The sequence below is a fragment of the Lucilia sericata genome, unplaced genomic scaffold (assembly GCF_015586225.1).
Source record: "Lucilia sericata isolate MDLA Ls3-8-SP2 unplaced genomic scaffold, ASM1558622v1 Contig000696F_arrow, whole genome shotgun sequence".
In the NCBI taxonomy this organism is placed as follows: domain Eukaryota; kingdom Metazoa; phylum Arthropoda; class Insecta; order Diptera; family Calliphoridae; genus Lucilia; species Lucilia sericata.
The window spans coordinates 49,543-70,812 of NW_023994699.1; the positions used below are offsets into that span (position 1 = coordinate 49,543).

A 21,270-nucleotide genomic window follows, 5' to 3' on the forward strand; every position below is an offset into this window, starting at 1 on the left:
AATTGGTCCAGAATTAACGGAGCAATGAGCAAAAAACCGACACAACCTCTGAGAATTTCTTAAAAAATTAACTTTTTATGCATGCAGATGCAAGTTGTTGTACTTAGTTTGCTTGTTTATAAAAACTAAACCGAGCAAAAACAGCTCGAACAGGAATGGGAAATTGTGCAGGGATGGAAAAAATAATAAAATAAAGAAAACCTCTTTTGGTGAAGGGTATATAAGAATCGTTTTAGCCGAAAATACAACTCTAACTTGTTATTTTGTCAATTTATCATTTAAAACTAGTATTTTTGTGCAAGTTTAGTAAATACTGGATTTTTAAAGCTTTATTTGCATGCTTGCTAGAATTTGCTAACAAACCTTTTGTTTGACAAAAACCATCCCCGAGTTCCCAGACAAACCAAATCGAAAGTCATTTCCCTACCCATATAATCCTTATAACTAGCATACTTACATTGTACGGTAACAATACATTCGTTTTGTACTTTTCCATAATCATTCATAATTACAGCGCTGTAAGTACCCTGTAGGGAAGTGTTAACCTCTTTCATGATCAATTTATAATCATGTCCCTCTTCTTGACGTCTGAACTCATTACGTCTTTCGTCGATTTCAATACCATCCAGGTACCACTTAACACTGGGTTTGGGATAAGCATCAATGCCAATATTAAGCATGACATTTGTATCACCCTCGGTAACGGTGATATTCTTCAAATTGGTGGTTATTTCAGGAGTGCACTTGATTAGCAGATTTGTTTTGCTGGTGGCGGTACCGTGTTCATTTTCAGCTTTAACTGAATATTCACCAGCATCAACTCTGGTTACACCGGTAATTTTCAAAGTGTAAGCGTTACCATCACAGGATACAGAATATTTGCTATTCTTCATATTAATCTCTTTACCCTCTTGATACCAGGTAAGCTTGGCTTCAGGGAAAGCATCAATTCTGCAGGTCATGATAACCGTTTCCTTTTCACCGTGCACATACTCCTCCTCGAGTTGTTTAACGAACACCGGTTTCGAGTGTACCGTACAATTCCAGTACTCTGAGGTCTGGCTCAGATCGTTTGTGGCCCTCAAAGAGAAATTTCCAGATTGCGAGAGCTTAATGTCGACAATTTCAATGACAACCTTTTCAGTGCTCTTGCCAATCGATACTTCTGAGATTTTGATGTTCTTCTCACAAGTAATGTCTTTGCCGTTATTGGTCAAATTCAAAATTGGTTTGGGGTAGCCTTCAACCTCGACCTCAATCTTGACAGTCTCACTTACATGGCAAGTGATATCTTTGACTTTTTTGATTTTAGGTGGAGCTTTTACTACCAAACTAATTTCGGATGTGTCTTCACCCAATTCATTCATGGCATGAATTGTGTAAATGCCAGCATCTTCGGTGGTGGCATTTTTGATCAACAAAGACATTGTTTCATCATCTTCGTACAAGAACTTGTGTCTCTCATCAACCTGGATAATTTCACCTTCATGCTTGACCTGTACAGCTGGCTTGGGGAAACCTTTGCATTGCAATTCCAAAATGGCGGTACCACCAACATGGGTATTAGCTTCACGGTGTTCAATAACCAAAGTGGGCTTTTCGGGTTCCCTATTAAGGGTTTGTATGGCACCCTGCACGGATAGTTCAGCACTGCAGGAAATGTTGCCAGTTGTAGTCTGTGCTACACATGTATAAATGCCAGCATCTTCAGGCTTGACATGTTGGAACACTAAAGCCAATGAATCTTCATCTTCACCGAACAACACTTTAAAGCGTTCTTCGGGATCGAAAGGTGCTCCGTTGCGTTTCCATTGGAATACAGGCTTTTCACCGGGAGGTAAAATTTGACCAGCCAACGAACCAAAGGGGTTCTTATCCTCTGCGGTGGTGACGGTAGCCTCACAGAAAGCTTCACCATGTTTATTATAGGCCTTGCACTGATAAGTGCCGGCATCATCTTTAGTTACCTCATTGATTACCAATTCATAGTAACCCAAGTAGTCTTTTTCACGTACAATATGACGTCTGGTATCAGAGTCCAAAATCTCTTTATTATCCTTGAAGCTATTAGAAAGAGAGAGGAAATTAATTATTACTGATTACTCATTAGATGTTTAAATACTAACAATTCTACTTTGGGCTTGGGATCACCCATAATTTTGATCAGGAAGCGGAACATGGTATTCTCCAACATCTCGGCATCCTTAAGGCTGACCAAGAAAATGGGAGCCACATTAGTTTTACTTTCATCATGTTCGGCAGCTGTAATTTTTAGTAAGGAAATTTTAAATTTTCGTTTTTAACCTAAAGTTTTTTAACCGTTAACTCACCTTGTCCAACTACTAATTGAGCTGTACAAGTGGTGACCTCAGCACCAGTTGTTGCTTTAGCAGTATAAGCGCCAGTATCGCGTTCACTGCAATTTTTAATATCCAAGCGATATGAGTTCATCGCGGCTTCAGTTTGGGTGATGCGATCAGCTAATACGTCATCCAAGGGCTTGTTGTCTTTTAACCAAACTACCAAACCGGGTTTTTCTTTATATTGTATTTCGAAGTGGGCGGGTTCACCAGCTAAAAAATGTCCGTCAAAGAATAACTATTAATAACGGAACACAATAGCTCCAAAGATTTGTACACAGATTCATGTCTACATATGCAAATACATACATACATAAATATTTATAGCTAAATATTTAGAATTATTTTTTTTCACATTCACTTTTTTTATCAATAAATATTTATTTTGCAAACCACTTACGTTGAACCTGCGCACATCTTAGCATTTTCATAACGATAGGTTTATCTATCGATTTATGCGCACGGCCCTCCATTTGGGATGTGGTAGAGCGTGCTCCAAGAGTTCTAACGGATGCTATTGATTGACGGGAATAAGGACGATCTTCTAAGCGACTGTGTGACCGTAGTAGTGTACTAGTGCTGCCAACTAAAACATTTCTTGGTGGTTTAAGTGCATCTACTTCAGCGAGACTATCATACGAGGTGCCCCTCGAGAAATCGCGTGCTCTACTGTCTACAGATTTCTCAAAGGCAACCAAGCATTTTCACATTGTTTTTTTTTTAGTTTTATATTTTATTTTCGCAAATTCAGCAATTCAGCGTCAGCATAAGGCAAATTTTTATATGAAGTAGTTTTCAAAACATGCCATGATTATAGTAAATAATTTTTTTCAGTGTGCATGATAATAATTATGATGATGGTGGTGGTGGTTGTGGAGATATAGAATATGCCAGAAATTTGTATGTGTGGAGGAATTTTGAGAAAGGGGGAAAGAATAAGAAGAAAAGCTTATTGTTAGATTATATTTTTGTTTAAATTAAATAAAATTTGGTATTAATTACAAGTAAATAAGTATTTTTGACAAAATTTCGAAACAAACATACAGGTGTACGAGTAAAAGTTTGATTTCCAAAGTAAGATAGAATAATTTTGCTAGACATCGAAACTACAAATAAATTTTGAATAGATTATAAGAAAACACAGTTACATAAATAGTACTTATGTATACATATTTAAAAAACTAACTACATACATGAAATGATTACAAGACATGGATGAAGGGAAATACGTTATATAAAAGTTCGAAAAACACTATGGCAAACTATCTGACCCAACTAGCAAGAAATCTAGGCTGAAGCTTTTAAAAGCAGCATAAATTTCTTGTTGGCAGCATTACGACTTGAAGGGAGGGGCGGAGGACACGAAACAAACACACCCAACACTTTTAAGAAACATTGACACTGACATTAACATTTTCTATATAGGTACCGTAACGTTTTCTAGATGTCACCGACAAATGATCCTCGGTACGTGCTACACTATGTTCTCTTACTTCAGAGTGCAGATCACCATACATCGATTCGGAGAAATCATCTTCGACATCACTTCTAGATGGTTCTTCAACTATTTCATAAATGGGTCTTTTTTGCTTAATGGGTGGCGTAAAGATATGCAAAAAATCTCGGGCAGTAGCTTTTTTCACCGTATCCACGGCATACTTGGTGGAATCTTTCGATTTTAATACCGTCGACTTAATGGATCTGATTTTCTTTTTGGCCGTACGCAAGGAAGTATCAAAGCTATCTGTTTCATAAATACCCTCTAGGAAATTTTGTGATTTCATCTCTAAGGCATCGTTGAGCACCACAACGCGTGGTATCAGTGTTATGGGTGGGGGTGGCGAAGGGGGACTTGCTTTAACTATCAGAATTTCAATAGATGTTTCGTATGAAATGCGCGGTAATGGCTGGAAAAAACCGGGCATGCGTACAGAATGTGGTGGCATGGGAGGCTGGGGTGGTTCTGCACCATCCCCAAAGCCATCACGTCCCATTTGTATGTTATAAAGACGATCATTCCATTGGCTAAGCGAAGCGCTATCAGAGATATTAAAGACATTTTGTTGGCCACCAGATCCACTGGGATTTCCTTCACCTCCAGCCGCTTGCCGGATCGACTCCTGATAGCCAACAATGTCTTTTAGCTGTATGGGTTTGTGTACTCTGGGTATAATATCTTGTGTAACTGTGATTTGGGGAACTGGCAAAGGTTCTGGCGTAAAAGCATGGGACGCATATATTGCTTCTATAGGCGTGTCATTCTTACCAAGATTTTCGTCGATTTCCTCAACTGGATACGAGGGTGGTAAGATCTCAGTCTCTGTAGTTATGTTAGCAGCAATTTGGGTTATCTCTTCTTTATGTTCTTCTCTAGAAGATGATTCTATATATTCTTGTCTTTGTTCCTGCTTAATGGCAGTTATTTGTTGATGTGTCGCCTTTGGTACTTCGGGTGTTGGTGTGGCAGCTTCTTTTGGTTTTGGTGAATCTTTTTTAGGCTTAGGAGATTCTCTAGCAGGTTCTTCGGTCAGTTTAGGTGACTCTTGTGGCTTAGGAGAGTCTTTCTTAGGTTTAGGAGATTCTCTTGAAGGCTCTTTAGTAAGCTTAGGTGATTCTCTGGCCGATTTGGGAGATTCTCTTTTGGGTTCAGCGGCCGCTTTTGTTAAAGGCTCCTCTTTAGTAAGCTTAGGAGATTCTCGGGAGGGTTTGGGAGATTCCCGTTTAGGTTCCGGTGCCGGTTTTGGTACAGGCTCCTCTTTGGGTTCTGTTATTTTAACAGTCTTTTGTATTACACTTTCTTTGGCTTGAGCTTCTTGTACAGTTTGTGTTGCTGATTCCTTATTTACAATTTCAGTTTTTGTTTCTTGAGAACAGCTGACATTTGCTGATCTTTGTGCCTCAACAATATTATCGTTCTTTACAACAACTTTTTCTTGCTCTTGAACCGATTGTGTTTGTGTCGTTATCTGCTGCCCAATACCATCTGTCCGTTGAGATACTTTCGATATGGTTTCGGTTCTTTGTTGTATTTCCGAATGCTGGCTGGTTTCTTTGCTAGACACCGATGATTTTTGCACCGACTGATAACTTTCCAATTTCGTTTTATTATAACGTTCTATGGACTCTTGTTCCAAACGCAATAACTCTTGATATTCAGCCTGATAACGTTCTTTTTCCTCTTTAGTTAGGAAATAATCTTTGGCCACATCGGAGGCTTTTATATTAGTATCGGGATTATAGGCTTCGGCCTTTTGCGGCAAATTTAAAATGGTTTCTTGTAGGATTTGTGTAGAATCTATGCGTAAATCGTCGGCCTTATGTTCTTGTAAAGTAACTTCTTTATCTATATGAGTACAAATTTCCGTATACCACTTCTTTAGTATATCCTTTTGATCATTACCATGAGGCTTTAGGCATATGGGCAAATGCTGGGCATCCTTAGCATTGGGTTTGGCGGTGAACTTGATTAAATTATTCGCCGTATCCTCCTCTACCGTACAGTCGGGTATTTTTATTATCTCTTGCAATACAAATATCGAACGCTTCTCACTTATCTTGCGTACTTTACAGATTAGCACGCGTGACTTAAATAGGAATAAATAACGTTCATGAGCCTTGCCCTCCTTATCGATCACCGTCCACCATTCGTGTAAAAGCAGACGTCCAATTTTATTAATATTACCTCGGTAACCCTCAATGCTATTCAAGAATGTATTATCATAGGCTCGGCTAGGAACACTAAGCATTAACTCTAAAGCCTTTTGGATATCTTTAATGTTTTCTTTTAAGCTCAGTGAGAATTTAAGCAAATCCTGTGAAATAAAACAAAGTTTTCTTTGACGATTTTTTTCGTTTTTGTTTTCTGTTTTTTTAGCAATTTACATTTCTTGAGTGTTTTATTTTGTGGTGAAAATGTTTATTAGAATTTGATAGAAGCCATCTTGTGGATGGTTGAATGAGTGAAGAAGTGGTTTATGAAGTGATTCCTCTGTCTTAGGGAATATATGTAGTTTTTTGTGTTTTTTTGGGAAGTATAAGCATTGGTTATAGTGGGGAGTTGGGTGTAGTGTTGAAATTGTGACCAGAGGTGTAAATTAATGAAGTGCTAAAGTATTCCTTTAGAATTTGTAGTTTTTGGGTAAAAATTTCGTTTTCAAAAAACAAAAGCTTATAGATTTATATATGTAGTAAGTGTCAAATTATTAAAGTGTTGTAAGCTTTAAGCATTTCAACTACTTTTTGTGTAAATTTGTATGTTTTAGTATTAAAATATTAAACAAAATATATTTTCAAACTACTAAATTGTGCTCGTTTTCTTGGGATTAAGTAAGGAGTAAGGAACTTAATTCTTTGGAGTTGTGGAAATAGGATTCTAGTTTATTATTGGGAAGTATATATTAAAAGTAATTGTACTTAAATGTATGAGAATATTGTACCAAGTATGTTTGCTATAGTTTTACTGTTATTATTGACTAATACCGCTATTCACAAATGATTCGTAAAGTTATCAATGGTTTATAACAGTATAAACCATTGTCATCTTTATGAATATCGGGTTAAATGTTTCCACTAAAGTGATATATAATATTTGTTAAATTCAATAAAAAGTATAACAAAAATCAAATTATAACACATTTCAAAAGGGGAAAACTTTTCAAATTACAAAACTTCCCCCCTGGAAACATTATAAAGGCACTTGACAATCAAAATCACTGCTTTATCGCACTTTAGTGGAAAATTTTCTATATAGTTATATCTGTTTGTAATTGTTATTGTTTGTAAATCATATAAAAATTGAATATAATTTCATACAAACCTTTAATAAAAGTTGATAATCGTTAATTCGTTGTATGGGCAATTTAAGATGTTCACTCAAAGTTTTTTCGTCGTTATATCTATTCGAAATTTCCTGAAAAGAATTTTTAATAATTAAAATTTTAATTCACTAAATTCTATTGGCAAAAAATAGGAAATAATGATGCATGTTCAGAAGTGAAATATTTTATGACGTTTTCATATTATGACCAATTCGCCCACATGTTGAGTATGACATTTTTGTTTTTCTTAATACATATTTTTTTATTAGTTCAATTCTGAACATTGTTTATAATTATCCACACCCACAATTGGCAAAAATAAAATGATTTAAAATTACTGTGTTCGTTTTTGCAAACAAATCTATTCAGAAATATATATGTATATAATGATGATCGCCCATGTAAATTATTTAAAAATAGATTTTTGTATAAACTATGAATCAATAAGATCTTGTTTACTTTTTTCTCCATATACATATACAATTTTAAAATACAGATTCCTTTATCTAATTGCAATTTTTGTTTAAATTTAAACAAATCGAGAAAATGCTAAAATTGCACTCAAAATTTTAAAATCGTATTAACATTTTAAGGAAATTGTTTAAAAGCTAATTACAAGTGATTGCACTCATTGTATTTATTAGTTATTTATTTATATGTTTACATATTTCAAAATTTGTATTTAAATGCACAATTGAGGTAGGTCTTGTAATATTTTGTAATAATTGTAATAATATTTTGGCAGCCGATCGCTAATTAGTGGCGTTACACTCAAAGAAATAAGTGTGTAAAAACACTTAAAGTCTTCTTCTTGCTAAAAGTTCTAGTCTTTCAATATTCTTACGTTCTTGATGGAACGTAGTCTAGTTATTTCTTAACTAGATCAAGACGAAATCTGAACAAGAACTGAACTCGAACTGAACTAGACCTGAACTAGAACTGAACTAGAACTGAACCTAGAACTGAACTAGAACTGAACTAGAACTGAACTAGAACTGAACTAGAACTGAACTAGAACTGACTAGAACTGAACTAGAACTGAACTAGAACTGAACTAGAACTGAACTAGAACTGAACTAGAACTGAACTAGAACTGAACTAGAACTGAACTAGAACTGAACTAGAACTGAACTAGAGCTGAACTAGAACTGAACTAGAACTGAACTAGAGCTGAACTAGAACTGAACTAGAACTGAACTAGAACTGAACTAGAACTGAACTAGAACTGAACTAGAACTGAACTAGAACTGAACTAGAACTGAACTAGAACTGAACTAGAACTGAACTAGAACTGAACTAGAACTGAACTAGAACTGAACTAGAACTGAACTAGAACTGAACTAGAACTGAACTAGAACTGAACTAGAACTGAACTAGAACTGAACTAGAACTGAACTAGAACTGAACTAGAACTGAACTAGAACTGAACTAGAACTGAACTAGAACTGAACTAGAACTGAACTAGAACTGAACTAGAACTGAACTAGAACTGAACTAGAACTGAACTAGAACTGAACTAGAACTGAACTAGAACTGAACTAGAACTGAACTAGAACTGAACTAGAACTGAACTAGAACTGAATTAGAACTGAACTAGAACTGAACTAGAACTGAACTAGAACTGAACTAGAACTGAACTAGAACTGAACTAGAACTGAACTAGAACTGAACTAGAACTGAACTAGAACTGAACTAGAACTGAACTAGAACCGAACTAGAACTGAACTAGAACTGAACTAGAACTGAACTAGAACTGAACTAGAACTGAACTAGCACTGAACTAGAACTGAACTAGAACTGAACTAGAACTGAACTAGAACTGAACTAGAACTGAACTAGAATTGAACTAGAACTGAACTTAAACTGAACTAGAAGTGAATTAGAAATGAACTTGAATTAAACATTAACGGAACTAGAAACGAGCTGTTAAAACTATCCGATCTGTTAATAGATAATATTCATTTTTAGATTCGCCAAAAGAATAATTTAATTCCTACAATTATAACTCATTAAGGTCTCAATAATATTTTATGAATTCTAAAAAAACCTTGTAATATTTAACAAGATTTTATAAGCTATCACCTTAGAAATAGTTTTACCAACTTGACGTTTTGAGTTTACCTTGGAACAGATTTATTGTACCATGTAAATTATTTAAAAAATTATGATTATGTCAAAAAATTACCAAAAAATATTTTTTACAACAAATTTTAAAATATTATTAATAAATATTTAAAACATGGACTAATAATTTCCAAAGTCATTAAAAAACAGCAAAGCCAAATAAATAAATTTTAAACTTTGTCAATTTTTGACAAATGCACAACACTTGTGTGCCGTTATTATGTGGAGATGTCAATAAATTTTGAAAATAATATTCAAAAACAAGAAAAATGCATTTACAGCTTTTAATTCTTATTACTGTTCCAGTTAAATATTTTTCTAAAAAAAAAAAAAAATAAAAATTATTTACAAAATCTGTATTTGCAACAAATTGTGGTTTAAATATTCAATATACAAACATATGTACATATCTACATAAATATATGAATCTATTGGCCTTCATTATTAGATAACAACAAAATTTTGTTATAAAAAAGTCTAAAAATATTTAGACAAACAAACAACAAATTAAGAAAAACATTTTTTTAAATTCTCTAATATGTTTGAATATTTTGTGTGCGTTTTTCTTTTTTTTTATTATTATAAATAAATAATTTTTGTTTTCGTCAAAATTAATGGCACAGTTAACGGTGGAAAAGTGTTGCCAGATTAATGCAATTACTTGTAAATTTTGAAACAATTTTGTGAAATATAATAAAACTATTTGTTTATGAAAAATGTGTTAATTTAAATTATTATATTTGTGGTATTTACAATTTTGCAATTAATTTTGTTATAAAAATAAATTTTGGCAAACATTTTTGCAAAAAAAGTATTTGAAAGGCAATAAACTATATCAAAATTCAAAAGAAATTAAATGCTCATACATACATATGTATGTACAAAATGTTTACATACATATAAGTGTGCATATAAAATAAAAAAAGTACATACAAATAATTAAAAATATTTTTTTGTTGTTTGGGTGGCGTTTTTATTTATTACTATTTTTTGTGTAAATAATAATTAAATACACCAGAAAAACAGAAGCGTACCTACGGGATATTTGAGCAAATTGATTAAGAATAAAATAATTTAACAAAACGTTAAAAAATTTTCAAAACAAAAAAATTATTAATTAAAATTTGTTGTGCAGTATTTGATTTTGTTTAGTTTAAATATCTGCAACTATCATATAAAGAATTGAAAGAAATCCCTACCATCATAAAACTTGTCACGGAACTAATTTAGTGTAATTTCAGTTGCATCTAGGGGACACAGCCTTCTCTATATTATTGTACAACACACAAACCATTCCCCTTCATATTAGAATCTATTTGATTTTATTCTGTAACAACTGCACTAGAACTGAACCAGAAGTGTAATAGAAGTGAACTAGAACTTAACTAGAACTGAACTAGAACTGAACCAGAACTTAACTAGAACTGAACTAGAACTGAACTGGAACTAGAACTGAACTAGAACTGAACTAAAACTGAACTTAAACCGAACTAGAAGTGAACTAAAACTGAACTACAACTGAACTAGAATTGAACTAGAATTGAACTAGAACTGAACTAGAACTGAACTAGAACTGAACTAGAACTGAACTAGAACTAAACTAGAACTGAACTAGAACTGAACTAGAACTGAACTAGAATTGAACTAGAACTGAACTAGAACTGAACTAGAACTGAACTAGAACTGAACTAGAACTGAACTAGAACTGAACTAGAACTGAACTAGAACTGAACTAGAACTGAACTAGAACTGAACTAGAACTGAACTAGAACTGAACTAGAACTGAACTAGAACTGAACTAGAACTGAACTAGAACTGAACTAGAACTGAACTAGAACTGAACTAGAACTGAACTAGAACTGAACTAGAACTGAACTAGAACTGAACTAGAACTGAACTAGAACTGAACTAGAACTGAACTAGAACTGAACTAGAACTGAACTAGAACTGAACTAGAACTGAACTAGAACTGAACTAGAACTGAACTAGAACTGAACTAGAACTCAACTAGAACTGAACTAGAACTGAGCTAGAACTGAACTAGAACTGAACTAGAACTGAACTAGAACTGAACTAGAACTGAACTAGAACTGAACTAGAACTGAACTAGAACTGAACTAGAACTGAACTAGAACTGAACTAGAACTGAATTAGAACTGAACTAGAACTGAACTAAAACTGAAATAGAAATTTTCTATTTTTCAATATATTTCCAACTAGATTTATTTCGAATCGAACTAACTTGGTAATCTAAACTGCCAAATAGAATTATGTATGGATTATCATAAGTTTTTAGATCTTATAAGACCTTTACAAGAAGCAGTCCATCACCATAAGTGACCCGTCACGTGACTAGTTTATCTGTTCTAATATTATGAAAACCTACTTTTGACATTGTCAACATTAGACAAGTTGACAATATATCTTTAAAAAACTTTATAATTTGACAAATTCTTTTTCTAAACAAATAATTTACGACCCTGCTAAATGTTTAAAAAATAAACAAGAATGATTTTTCAAAAAATGTGGCATCAATGTATGATATTTCTATATATTTTTTATACGAAAAAGTCTTGGCCTAGAATAATCATTTTGAAATATTAGTGGGCGTTTAAGAATACAACTGGCAAATAAAATCAGACATTATTTAAAAGTAAAACAACAAAAAAGCCAAATATAAAAAGTCATCTACAACATAAAGGAATATTTGAATTTAAAAAAAATTATTTGAAATATGGGCACAGTAGTGTTAAAACAGCGAGATTCCAAAAAGTTGTTTTTTTAAATATGCCGCCATTAGAAAGTCCAGTTAGAAAAGCTTTCACTGTACACTTTCAAATAAATATAGAAAAATTAAAATTATGCAAAATTGTATATACAATTTAATTTCTTTTAGTACTTTTTTAACACTTTTCATTTTCAATGTTTTTTTTTTTTTTCTTAAACAAAAGTCCATTAAGAGTCCATTAAATAATATTTTCTTTTTAAAAGTTCATAAAATGATTACTATATCTACATACAAAGTATTTTTATAAGTCACCCGATATTAAGTTATAATATTTTTTAATGATTTCCATATGAATGATTAGAGATGTGCAAAATAAATACTCAATATTTGACTTCAAGCTTTCACTCACTTTTATGTAAATTATATTGTCTATATATGCTCAGTACACATATATATATAAATTTACAATAATCTTTTAAAAACTTCAATATTTTATTTTTTTTTTTGCAATTTTTTTCTCAATTGAATTTATATAATTTTTTTTTATACTTTTTCAAATAAATAAATTATTTTTTTTTTGGGATTTTTTTCACTTCTTTAAACTACACACACAAGTACAAATATATATTTTTGAATGTATTTGAATATAACTTGACGTCTACAAATACAATATATAAATGTACATATATCTATTTAGAATATCTTGGAAATATATGTATCTGGTTCAGAAAATATATATCTATATATGCTTCTTCTTCTGCTAGAATCAGTAACAGAGAAGATTTTGAAAATTTAAAAAAAAATATATATATCCAACACGTTGTATCCAAATAGACGGTGTTTCAGCGCGACACGTACACTCGAACGTCTAAAGAGTGACTAAAATGCTCTACTAGAACTTTGAAAAAAAGCTTCAACAAGATTTTCATTTCTATTTTTCTTTAATTTTCATTTTTTGGTGGAAATCTAAATATAAATATTATGTGTCTTTAGCTCTATTTCAAATAAAATATTAAAAACGAAAAAACAGCCGCAAAATGAAAAACAATTGTGTTCGCTTTTTCCTTTTACCACTTTTAATTTAAACATTTTGTAAAATTTTGGTTTTGTGATTTTAATTATTTTCTCTTAAACAACTTAATTCTGTAAAATTACAATTTTGTAAATTCACCTCTCAGCCCTTAAGGATTTTGAACTTTTTCATTCATTAAGAGCTTTTTTTCTTGGTTTTAATTGTTTGTTGTAAATGTAAAGAATTTTGTTGTTAATTAAATCTATGAATAGATTTAATTGTTGTCTGTTGTGGCAACAAGTGTTGTTTACGAAAAAGAAAGAAGGACCAAGTACTGGTGGTGATGTTTTTAATGACTACAGTAGTAATAGAGGAAATGAAAACGTCTAAATTTCCATTAATTTATAATAATGAAATTAATTACTTTTAGGAACTAGAACTGAACTAGAACTGAACTAGAACTGAACTAGAACTGAACTAGAACTGAACTAGAACTGAACTAGAACTGAACTAGAACTGAACTAGAACTGAACTAGAACTGAACTAGAACTGAACTAGAACTGAACTAGAACTGAACTAGAACTGAACTAGAACTGAACTAGAACTGAACTAGAACTGACTAGAACTGAACTAGAACTGAACTAGAACTGAACTGAACTAGAACTGAACTAGAACTGAACTAGAACTGAACTAGAACTGAACTAGAACTGAACTAGAACTGAACTAGAACTGAACTAGAACTGAACTAGAACTGAACTAGAACTGAACTAGAACTGAACTAGAACTGAACTAGAACTGAACTAGAACTGACTAGAACTGAACTAGAACTGAACTAGAACTGAACTAGAACTGAACTAGAACTGAACTAGAACTGAACTAGAACTGAACTAGAACTGAACTAGAACTGAACTAGAACTGAACTAGAACTGAACTAGAACTGAACTAGAACTGAACTAGAACTGAACTAGAAGACTAGAACTGAACTAGACTGAACTAGAACTGAACTAGAACTGAACTAGAACTGAACTAGAACTGAACTAGAACTGAACTAGAACTGAACTAGAACTGAACTAGAACTGAACTAGAACTGAACTAGAACTGAACTAGAACTGAACTAGAACTGAACTAGAACTGAACTAGAACTGAACTAGAACTGAACTAGAACTGAACTAGAACTGAACTAGAACTGAACTAGAACTGAACTAGAACTGAACTAGAACTGAACTAGAACTGAACTAGAACTGAACTAGAACTGAACTAGAACTGAACTGAACTAGAACTGAACTAGAACTGAACTAGAACTGAACTAGAACTGAACTAGAACTGAACTAGAACTGAACTAGAACTGAACTAGAACTGAACTAGAACTAACTGAACTAGAACTGAACTAGAACTGAACTAGAACTGAACTAGAACTGAACTAGAACTGAACTAGAACTGAACTAGAACTGAACTAGAACTGAACTAGAACTGAACTAGAACTGAACTAGAACTGAACTAGAACTGAACTAGAACTGAACTAGAACTGAACTAGACTGAACTAGAACTGAACCAGAACTAGAACTGAACCAGAACTAGAACTGAACCAGAACTAGAACTGAACCAGAACTAGAACTGAACCAGAACTAGAACTGAACCAGAACTAGAACTGAACTAGAACTAGAACTGAACTAGAACTAGAACTGAACTAGAACTGAACTAGAACTGAACTAGAACTGAACTAGAACTGAACTAGAACTGAACTAGAACTGAACTAGATCTGAACTAGAACTGAACTAGAACTGAACTAGAACTGAACTAGAACTGAACTAGAACTGAACTAGAACTGAACTAGAACTGAACTAGAACTGAACTAGAACTGAACTAGAACTGAACTAGAACTGAACCAGAACTAGAACTGAACCAGAACTAGAACTGAACCAGAACTAGAACTGAACCAGAACTAGAACTGAACCAGAACTAGAACTGAACCAGAACTAGAACTGAACCAGAACTAGAACTGAACCAGAACTAGAACTGAACCAGAACTAGAACTGAACTAGAACTGAACTAGAACTGAACTAGAACTGAACTAGAACTGAACTAGAACTGAACTAGAACTGAACTAGAACTGAACTAGAACTGAACTAGAACTGAACTAGAACTGAACTAGAACTGAACTAGAACTGAACTAGAACTGAACTAGAACTGAACTAGAACTGAACTAGAACTGAACTAGAACTGAACTAGAACTGAACTAGAACTGAACTAGAACTGAACTAGATCTGAACTAGAACTGAACTAGAACTGAACTAGAACTGAACTAGAACTGAACTAGAACTGAACTAGAACTGAACTAGAACTGAACTAGAACTGAACTAGAACTGAACTAGAACTGAACTAGAACTGAACTAGAACTGAACTAGAACTGAACTAGAACTGAACTAGAACTGAACTAGAACTGAACTAGAACTGAACTAGAACTGAACTAGAACTGAACCAGAACTAGAACTGAACCAGAACTAGAACTGAACCAGAACTAGAACTGAACCAGAACTAGAACTGAACTAGAACTAGAACTGAACTAGATGAACTAGAACTGAACTAGAACTGAACTAGAACTGAACTAGAACTGAACTAGAACTGAACTAGAACTGAACTAGAACTGAACTAGAACTGAACTAGAACTGAACTAGAACTGAACTAGAACTGAACTAGAACTGAACTAGAACTGAACTAGAACTGAACTAGAACTGAACTAGAACTGAACTAGAACTGAACTAGAACTGAACTAGAACTGAACTAACTGAACTAGAACTGAACTAGAACTGAACTAGAACTGAACTAGAACTGAACTAGAACTGAACTAGAACTGAACTAGAACTGAACTAGAACTGAACTAGAACTGAACTAGAACTGAACTAGAACTGAACTAGAACTGAACTAGAACTGAACTAGAACTGAACTAGAACTGAACTAGAACTGAACTAGAACTGAACTAGAACTGAACTAGAACTGAACTAGAACTGAACTAGAACTGAACTAGAACTGAACTAGAACTGAACTAGAACTGAACTAGAACTGAACTAGAACTGAAAACTGAACTAGAACTGAACTAGAACTGAACTAGAACTGAACTAGAACTGAACTAGAACTGAACTAGAACTCAACTAGAACTCAACTAGAACTGAACTAGAACTGAACTAGAACTGAACTAGAACTGAACTAGAACTGAACTAGAACTGAACTAGAACTGAACTAGAACTGAACTAGAACTGAACTAGAACTGAACTAGAACTGAACTAGACCCGAACTAGAACTGAACTAGAACTGAATTGAACTGAACTAACTATTGACTAGTATGTGGACTGGTATTCTAATTATTTTATTGATAAGTCTACTGAGTAGTTTATGAACTAGTTTATGCATTTGTGATCAGGTTTTTGTCCGATATACGAAAAAACTTTAGAGAGCTTTTAAATTGAAAAATTCTGAAATATGTATAAGCATATAACTTGTTAACCAGTGTTCAATATCTCTGTAAATCTTATAAAATTATTGCTAAATGATAATTGGTGGTCAATACAAATTGGGTTGACCACACAGAAAATAAAATTTAAATTTATCTAAAATTAAAGTAAAAGACAAAAAATGAAATAATAAATAACAAAAAAATATTATGAAATTTTTTGCTCAAAAGCTTTAAAGATCACAAGAAAATTATTTTTTAAATAACGAGCGGAAATAAAAGCTTTTTCATAAAAATATTCAAACACACATACATATATAAACACACGCACTAATACTATTATAACTTACAAAAAAAACATGCGGTAAAATTTATTAAATATTTTTAATTTAAATCTTATTTGCTGTGAACCGAAGAAAAACAAAATAAATAAATATACACTGGAATAAAATAAAACTACTGGTAAAAGAAATAAGAGAATAAAGACTAAATTTTTTTATAAACTGGTCCATGAAAATTGTTCTATATAGTAAATATGACCATGATCTGACATCAGACAAATAATCACAAAATAATAGTTTGTTTATTTGTTTAACAAACAACTTCACAAATTATAATAAATAATTAAAAATTCAAACACACAAATCTGGGAAAAATAAACTTAATAAAAATCAGAAAAAAACTCAAATATTTTTAATATCATCTAGATAATTCTAACAGTCAACACACTTGTTAACAACAATTTTCCAATTTAGAAAAATTCTATAATGAAGTTTTCAATATTTATATGAACACACTGATCAAGGTCATTTTGTTTTTTTTTTTTAAGGGGAATTTTAAATTGTAGTCTTGGGAAAAAAAGAAAAATATAGGTGAAACACAAAATTTTGTGTTTTTAATGAGTTTGAAAATTCTTTGATGTAAAATGAACTTGAACTTGTTTTTTTAAGAAACACGCACGTATATTGTAGATTGAAAGTAAATGAAAATTATGATGATGTTTTTTTAGCCTAAATAGAAAATGATCACAAACTCAGGTGGTTGAAGATGAGATGAAAATAAAAAAAAAACATAAAATTCTATTTTTATTAAAATAGAAGACCGTTTAAAAATGTGACAAAATTTCGAATATAAAACTAAAGGTAAACAAAAGTAAAAGTGCTACAATATTAGACTGACGCCGAAAAAAAAGTTGTGAATCAAATCAGATTCTATTAAGTCGAAGTCGATGAAGTTTTTAATGTGGTTTTTATATAATTCTAACAACTACAACATACCTGAAAGAATGTAAAGGCTTCTTTATTCGATGCTAAATATTCTTGGGCTAAAGGTTCGGTTTTACAATATTTAACATGCATATCAAAATCTCTTTCCAAACGTAAAAAGGTTTTGACCACCATATTCGGTTTATCCGCATAGTACTTGACGCCATCAATGAAAACCCTAAAAAATTATCAAGTTAATACATACAAATTTATATTCAAAATCTTCAGTTCCATATACAAATGGTTGATGCTACTCACATATTATGAAATTCAGCAATTTGTTGAAAATTTCCAAATATTATATCTTTACTATCGCGTACATTACGTGGCGCTGTGGCCGCATCAACGGCTTTAATATAACGATCAACTACATTTTGTAAATCACGATTGAATTCCTCCTCTGTTTCGATTAGTTCTCGTATAACGGCTCTATTTATTGGAAATTTAATTAATATAATTTATCTTTTGCCTTTTAATACAATAATAATTACTTTTTCTGAAAATCAGCACTTTCTTTTTCGTTGCCATTTAACATGGCATTTAGGCCGGCATCTAAAATATTTTTCGGCACCCATCCCTCTTTGGCGTTATCACCGAATACTCGAACCAACCATTTGGCAGTAGCATCAGCATCTGCTACATTTCTAAAAATAAATAACAGTTATCGGAAATTAATAAAACTTGAAAATTTTGACTGAGGACTATACTATAGTCTAGACTACAGACTATAAGATAAACTATAGACTATACTATAGCCCAGACTATAGATTTTCCAGACTATAGACTAGACTATAGTCCAGATTATAAACTAAACTATAGTCCAGACTATAGACTAGACTATAGACTAAACTATAGTCCAGACTATATACTAGACTATAGACTAAACTATAGTCCAGACTATAGACAAAACCATAGTCCAGACTATAGAGTAGATTAGAGTCAGTCTGAAGACTAGAGTCAGTATATAGATTCCAGTCCTGACAATACACTCAACTATATAGTCCAATAGACTAGGATATAGTGGAGACTATTGACTAGAATATACTACATATAAGACTATAGCAAATACTTGGCTTGACTATAGTACAGACAATAGATTAGACTATAGACCATACTATAGTCCAGATTATGAATTAAACTATAGACAGGATTATACTGTCTATACTGCAAGCTAAACTATAGTCTAGATGGTAGACTAGGATAAGACCAGACTAGACTAAAGTATAGGCCAGACAATAGGCTAAACTGTAGTTGAAGTTATAAATAAGAATAAATAGAGGCTATAGGGTAGACTATAGTAGAGTGTATAGACTAGAGTATGGTAGATAATATATTCCAGACTATGGACTTAACTATAGTTCAGATTATAGACTTTAGTTAAGACTATAGTTCAGAATATAGACTTTAGATCAGACTACAATCTAGATTATAGTGCAATAGACTAGCATATAGTTCAGACAATAGACTAGATTATACTCCAGAATATGGTCCAGACTGTAGATAAAACCACAGACAAGACTATCATCAAGATTATAGGCAAGATCATCGAGCAGAATATAGATAAGACTATAGTCCAGACTATAGACAAGACTATAGTCCAGACTATAGACAAGACTATAGTCCAGACTATAGATGAGACTTTAGTCCAGACTATAGACTAGACTATAGTCCAGACTATAGACTAGACTATAGTCCAGACTATAGACTAGACTATAGTCCAGACTATAGACTAGACTATAGTCCAGACTATAGACTAGACTATAGTCCAGACTATAGACTAGGTTATAGTCCAGACTATAGACTAGACTATAGTCCAGACTATAGACTAGGTTATAGTCCAGACTATAGACTAGACTATAGTCCAGACTATAAACTAGACTAGACTATATTCCAGACTATAAACTAGACTAGACTATAGTCCAGACTATAGACTAGACTATAGTCCAGACTATAGACTAGACTATAGTCCAGATTATAGTCCCGACTCTAGACTAGACTATAGACTAGACTATAGTCCAGACTATAGACTAGACTATAGTCCAGACTATAGACTAGACTATAGTCCAGACTATAGACTAGACTATAGTCCAGACTATAGACTAGACTATAGACCAGACTATAGACTAGACTATAGTCCAGACTATAGACTAGACTATAATCCAGACTATAGACTAGACTATAATCCAGACTATAGACTAGACTATAGTCCAGACTATAGACTAGACTATAGTCCAGACTATAGATTAAACTATATTGTCCAATAGGCTACGATATAGTCGAGACTATAATACAGACTATAGACTCTTATAGTCCGGACTCTAGACTTGACTTTGTTAGAAAATATAGATTAGAATCCAGATTATATACTAGATTATAATATAGACCATAAACTAGATTATATTCAAAACTATAGATTAGATTATTCCAAACTATAGTGAAGACTGTATAAAAAGTACAGGTCTCAGTCTATTCAAATAAAATATCAAAATCTTAAATATAAACACCTTAATGCTAACTTAACTACTTTTTAATAACAAATTAAAATTGAGAAAAATACTTACTTCAAATTTCCATTGGTTTCAGTGGTTTTCAGCACTTCCACAATGTCACCGCGTGTTAAAGTGACAGAGTCCGAGGTTTCCGCTTTGAAATCTTGATTTACAACTAATATATCAAATGCCTAGAAAAGCAAATCATTAACAAATTGCACTTTTATGAAATAAAACATCAATCATATATACACAAAAATAATAAATTATTTTCAAAATATGTTGAATATTGAAAACAAAAAAGAAATTAAAATATTAATATCATCATTCTCATTCACCATCCTTTTGATATTCATACACGATCAATTAAAATTTTAAATTATTTGGATGTTGCCTTGACTAAAATGCATTTTTTTTTTTTTTTTTTTTTGATTTTGAAATACTTAATTTAACATTTAATAAATCTTTCATAATTGAAGGTTGAAATAAAATTGTTTGAGTCTTAAATATGTTTCATTTTCACGTTTCATATGTTTACAGTTATGTTGTCATGTCGAAATCATAAACAAAACAGTCTCATCTTAAAATAATCGCGAATAATAAACACAAAATGAGCAAGAGAAATGACAAAATTAAAAAAAAAACAAAAACGAGAGGGAGTCAAATTTATAAATGAAAGTGTAAAACTGTCAAATTATCTGTCAACGGTTGGCTGATGTGATAATTAAAATTGACTAAAACTGCTAAAATGCATTACATTTTTCATTTATAAACAATGCATTTGCAACAACAACACTTTGTATACTATTTTTAATATATATTTTTTTATTTATTTATAAATATATAAGACAAATATATTTCTGTGAGTGTATTACATTAATTAAATTGTATATAAACGATGCTTTCGTGTTATTTCACGATTCACTAGTGTTTTCTTTAATTTTATTATTTGTTGCAATTTGTTTTATTTTGTTGTTATTGTTAGATTTTTTGTGGGTATTTTGCCGCCCCTCTATGCACGAGTCTG

The 21,270-nt window shown here is 32.2% G+C and overlaps 1 protein-coding gene across 1 annotated transcript in view; it reads right to left on the reverse strand.

Moving 5' to 3' along the window:
* The window catches only part of LOC119607450 (obscurin), a 33,968-nt gene that overhangs the window by 9,381 nt on the left and 3,317 nt on the right, over window positions 1–21,270 (reverse strand). Inside the window, exons 3-12 of the mRNA XM_037961354.1 lie at window positions 20,316–20,434; window positions 18,246–18,398; window positions 18,013–18,183; window positions 17,767–17,932; window positions 7,177–7,269; window positions 3,790–6,172; window positions 2,761–3,033; window positions 2,331–2,573; window positions 2,127–2,262; window positions 458–2,064 (exon numbers count right to left, since the gene is read on the reverse strand). Coding sequence (XP_037817282.1) covers window positions 458–2,064; window positions 2,127–2,262; window positions 2,331–2,573; window positions 2,761–3,033; window positions 3,790–6,172; window positions 7,177–7,269; window positions 17,767–17,932; window positions 18,013–18,183; window positions 18,246–18,398; window positions 20,316–20,434 — 5,344 coding nt within the window. The remainder of the gene's footprint in view (window positions 1–457; window positions 2,065–2,126; window positions 2,263–2,330; window positions 2,574–2,760; window positions 3,034–3,789; window positions 6,173–7,176; window positions 7,270–17,766; window positions 17,933–18,012; window positions 18,184–18,245; window positions 18,399–20,315; window positions 20,435–21,270) is intronic.